The 4,970-nt window shown below is 48.0% G+C and overlaps 1 protein-coding gene across 1 annotated transcript in view; it reads left to right on the top strand.

The window, feature by feature from the left end:
- Nucleotides 1-4,970, top strand: part of NTSR2 (neurotensin receptor 2) — a gene marked incomplete at its 5' end in the record, with an annotated part of 16,883 nt that overhangs the window by 8,606 nt on the left and 3,307 nt on the right. The window contains one exon of the mRNA XM_008585752.1: nucleotides 3,312-3,585. Within this exon, the coding sequence (XP_008583974.1) occupies nucleotides 3,312-3,585 (274 nt within the window). The remainder of the gene's footprint in view (nucleotides 1-3,311; nucleotides 3,586-4,970) is intronic.

Below are 4,970 nucleotides of genomic sequence, written 5' to 3'. Positions count from 1 at the left end.
TGGAAGGCCAGTGGGCACGGTGGAGTCTGGAAGGCCAGTGGGCACGGTGGAGTCTGGAAGGCCAGTGGGCACGGTGGGGTCTGACCTGCGGCCATGGGTGCAGGGGTATGTGGCCAGCAGGGAAACGGCCATGTGCCACCTGCCACAGAGCACACGGGCCCAGCACACCCGGGCCAGTCCAGTTGTGGACAACAGGCCTCTCTTACTCCTTGTCATCAGGGCAGGCTCTATCCGTTTTATGACAGGCCTCAGTACCCTGGACTTCCACACAGGACCAGGTCCCACATCACATGGCAGGCCTTGCCCCTGTGGTGGTGATGCGGAGCCACGAGAGACACAGTAATTTCCCTGAGTGTTGCTGACTCAGTGTTGGGGCGGGTGAAGGCGCAGGTCTGGGAGGGCCAGGATGTGGATGAAGAAGGTTCCTGCTGATGGACCGTGTCCGTGCTCCCCTGTGCCCATCCAGCTCCTCACCCACCATCACCCACCCTCCCCACTCCCGTGACCAGCACCACACACACTCGTCACGCACACACACTCACACCCAACACACAGCACAACTCACACATACACTCACACATCACACGTCACATGCACACTCACCACACACACATCACATGCCACACACACACACCACAAGCACATGTCACACATCACATGCACACTCACCACACACACATATCACATGCACACACAGGGCATGGTATGTCATATGTTACACACTCACCACACACATGTCACATGCACACACAACACAGTATGTCATGTGTCACACACTCACCACACACATGTCACATGCACACACAACACAGTATGTCATGTGTCACACACTCACCACACACACGTCACATGCACACACATGCGCATGACACAGTATGTCATATGTTACACACACTCACCACACACACCACACAGCACGTCATACATCACACACACTCACCACACACATATACATGTCACACTCACACGCTCACACCCACCACACAGCACATGTCACAGGTACACTCACCACACACAGATCACATGTCACATGCACACACACCCACCACACAGCACACATCACAGGCACACTCACCACACACAGATCACATGTCACATGCACACACACCCACCACACAGCACACATCACAGGCACACTCACCACNTTTTTAAAAAATGTTTGCAAAGGGCAAGGAATAAGAGAGCCTTAGAACTGGAGAGGGAAAACCTTATAACAGATGCATTTTGAATTTTGAAAATTAAACATTTAAAAAATCAGGGTATTATATAATAAACTTGTGTTTTCTAAGTCAAAAAATATTGCATAATAATGCAAGACTTGTCATGTAAAACAGCAGTCCCGTTCCCTTCTCTCCACACTGTGTCACATTCTCTAGTCAAGAGGCAAATGCCATCCACTCTTGGCTCGGGCTGCTCTTTGCTACATATTGCTAAAGAACACACTTGCTTTATGTCCCAGTTTCAAGTTTTATTCACTGACTTTTACTGCAGACAATGAGCAGCTCCCTCTCTTACGTTCCTGTCCCTGCGCTCCGCACCCGCACACACACCACTGCCTCCACCGTGCCCCAGCACCATTGTGTCGCCATGTTTGGTTAGATTTATGTTCAGTATTTATATTATGACTATGTAAATATTCCTCACAGATGAGCCATGCCTTATATTTATTGTATTTTCTTTCCAACACTTTTGTTTTTCTTGCAGTTAATAATTCAGTCTTTTTTTTTCCATTTGCTTAGTTTTCTAGTTCCCTATTTCTAATTCATTTTTCACTTCTCTACCAGAAGCATAAATTACACTTCCGAGAGGTCAGACCCATCATATCGTCTACCAGTTTCATCTTTTATTTCTCTTTTCTCCCTGGAGCCCTCTGTCCTCTGCTCCAATCCCACTGGTTGCTCTCCAGGCCACCTGCATGAGGGCACCCCAGAAACTCCCTGCCGCTGCTCCTGGGTTCCTCCGTTGGATGCCCTGTTCTTGGATCCCAGGTCTTAATCAAACATATTCCTTTATAACTCTAAGACATAAGAAAAGGTCCATGGAAGGTAAAAACTGAGAATTTGCATGTCAGAAATTTTTTTTTCTTTTATCTTCACTTTTGTCATAATATGGCTGGGTATAAAATTCTAAGACAGAATCTATCTTTTCCACCCTTAATAAAGCATTGTTTATTATTTTCTAGCTTTCACCGTTGCTTTTAAGAAATAATGTCATTCTGGTTCCCTGTCCTTTCAATGTGACCTGTTTTATTTCTTTGGAAGCTTTCATGATCTTTTCTTTATCCCAGGTTGCTGAAAGTCATAAGAACAAGCTTTGGTGTGAGTCTGTTTCCATCCATTGCTCTGGGCACCTTGGCAGCCCTTTCAGTCTAGAAGCTCAGATCCTTCAATTTTGGGAAAAATTTCTTGAATGTGTTTTCTTTTTTTCCACATCATTTCCTCCTCTGTTTTCTCTATTCCTTTTTTCTTTCTGGAACCCTATTATTTAGGTGATGAGCATCCTACACAAATCCCAAATTGTTATCTTTTCTCTCCTATTTTCATTGCTCTTTCCCTACATTCTGAGAATTTTCTCAACCTTACCTTCTAACCCTTCTGTCGCCCCTTCTGCTGATGCAGACGGGCCTGGGGCATGGCCTGATGACCAGAGAGTCACAGGTCCTGCTGCTGCCCCCACAAGCCTTGAAATTACCTCCACAGGTGAATGTGCTGGTGTCCTTCGTGCTCCCCTTGGCACTCACCGCTTTCCTGAACGGGGTCACCGTGAGCCACCTAGTGGCCCTCTGCTCCCAGGTGCCATCAGCTTCTGCTCCAAGCAGCTCCACNTTCTGGTTCCCTGTCCTTTCAATGTGACCTGTTTTATTTCTTTGGAAGCTTTCATGATCTTTTCTTTATCCCAGGTTGCTGAAAGTCATAAGAACAAGCTTTGGTGTGAGTCTGTTTCCATCCATTGCTCTGGGCACCTTGGCAGCCCTTTCAGTCTAGAAGCTCAGATCCTTCAATTTTGGGAAAAATTTCTTGAATGTGTTTTCTTTTTTTCCACATCATTTCCTCCTCTGTTTTCTCTATTCCTTTTTTCTTTCTGGCACCCTATTATTTAGGTGATGAGCATCCTACACAAATCCCAAATTGTTATCTTTTCTCTCCTATTTTCATTGCTCTTTCCCTACATTCTGAGAATTTTCTCAACCTTACCTTCTAACCCTTCTGTCGCCCCTTCTGCTGATGCAGACGGGCCTGGGGCATGGCCTGATGACCAGAGAGTCACAGGTCCTGCTGCTGCCCCCACAAGCCTTGAAATTACCTCCACAGGTGAATGTGCTGGTGTCCTTCGTGCTCCCCTTGGCACTCACCGCTTTCCTGAACGGGGTCACCGTGAGCCACCTAGTGGCCCTCTGCTCCCAGGTGCCATCAGCTTCTGCTCCAAGCAGCTCCACTCCCAGCCACCCGGAGCTCCTGAGCGAGGAAGGTCTCCTCAGTTTCATCACCTGGAGGAAGACCCTACCTCTGGGTAGCCAGGCCATCCTGGTGAGACACAAGGATGTGAGCCGGATCCGTAGCCTCCAGCGCAGCATCCAGGTTCTGAGTTGAGTCCTCTGTAACACTGCCCCAAGAGGAAGGGATGGGTTCCTGGGCCACCTGTCTCCACCTATCCCTTGCCAGTGACCTTAGCAAGTTACTTCCCCTCACTAGGCCTGCGTTTTTCTATGCCCCAGAGGAACTGTATAATCACCAACAGGCTTCCTGTAAGGTTCAGTGGGATAATTAAAAGAAAGAATGGAAATCCTGTACTTGAACCGGCCCCGCCACGATCTGCTCCAGGGAGTAGCACACGCAGACAGGCAGAGGCCTGGCTGCTTTTCTGGAAGTCTGGCTGCGTGGATGATATGAGGAGCAGTTACAGTTAAGACCTGCAGGCAGGAATCACGGACTCTCACACTGGCTGGGTGCCCAAATCCAATCCCCTCAACTCTCCACTTCCCCTACGGCAATGTTGATCTGTTTGTTTGCTTGCTTTTGTAAGCATCTAGGCAAATTTGGCCTTGTAAGACAAACCTTAAAAGACACAAGGAAACAAAGGTCTCTCCAGGCATCTGCTATAACCCAGGCACTAGCTACATTCCGGGAGGATCGAGTAAGAGACAGGGTCTCTGCTCTTGGCAAGGTCACGGTCTTGCACATGGGCAGAGATGTAATGTGATGCAGTAAGTAACCCAAAGTCAGTAAATGAAGGTGTTGGACTTTGTTTTATAGACAATGAGTCATTGAAGGGTGTCAGGGACCGGTACCTGAGGGGAGATGGTAGGAAATTGACACACTTATTAAATCAGGAGGGCTTTTCTCAAGCTGCTGGCTTGAGAAGCCCCTTAGTTTATTTTAGGTTCTTTTTATAAGCCAGTAAAATAACACATTATATTGATTAAGCCATTTACATCTGGTACAAAGCTGTTTGTAGAACACTTTCTGTTGCCATGGTGCTTTGAAGGTTCAGGACTAACTACTTATCAGCAAAGCAAGAGCATAAATTCCTCCTTTACGAAGTTCTCAGGGTCCCGGGTTCATTCAAAGTTCAGATCTCAAGGAGAGGGAGAAAGGGGAGACAGGCAGATGGGCAGCCAGCTTTTGCTGGCGCAATTCCCATAAGATAGCAAGAACTTTGTCAGCTTGCTACCTAGTGTCTTACAGAAGGGGCCGATGTCTTAGAGTGACGGGTGATTTGTGTTTGAGATCTCTTGCACTCAGCAGCTCTTTGAAGAACGGGCTAAACAGTACTTCTCACACGTGGATGTGTGTAAGAGTAATCTGGAGGCTGTAAAACGCAGACCGCTGAGCCCCAACCCAGACATTCTGACTCAGTAGGCCTGGGGTGGGCTGGAGATTCTGCCCTTCCCCCACACTCCGTGTTGACGTCAATGCTGCTGGTCCAGGAGTCACATGGGACTAGAGATGGGCTGCTGATCCAGGCAGGGC

Source organism: Galeopterus variegatus, unplaced genomic scaffold (assembly GCF_000696425.1).
Source record: "Galeopterus variegatus unplaced genomic scaffold, G_variegatus-3.0.2 Scaffold3698, whole genome shotgun sequence".
NCBI classification, from domain to species: Eukaryota; Metazoa; Chordata; class Mammalia; order Dermoptera; family Cynocephalidae; genus Galeopterus; species Galeopterus variegatus.
This window is presented reverse-complemented; position numbering and strand designations above follow the sequence as displayed.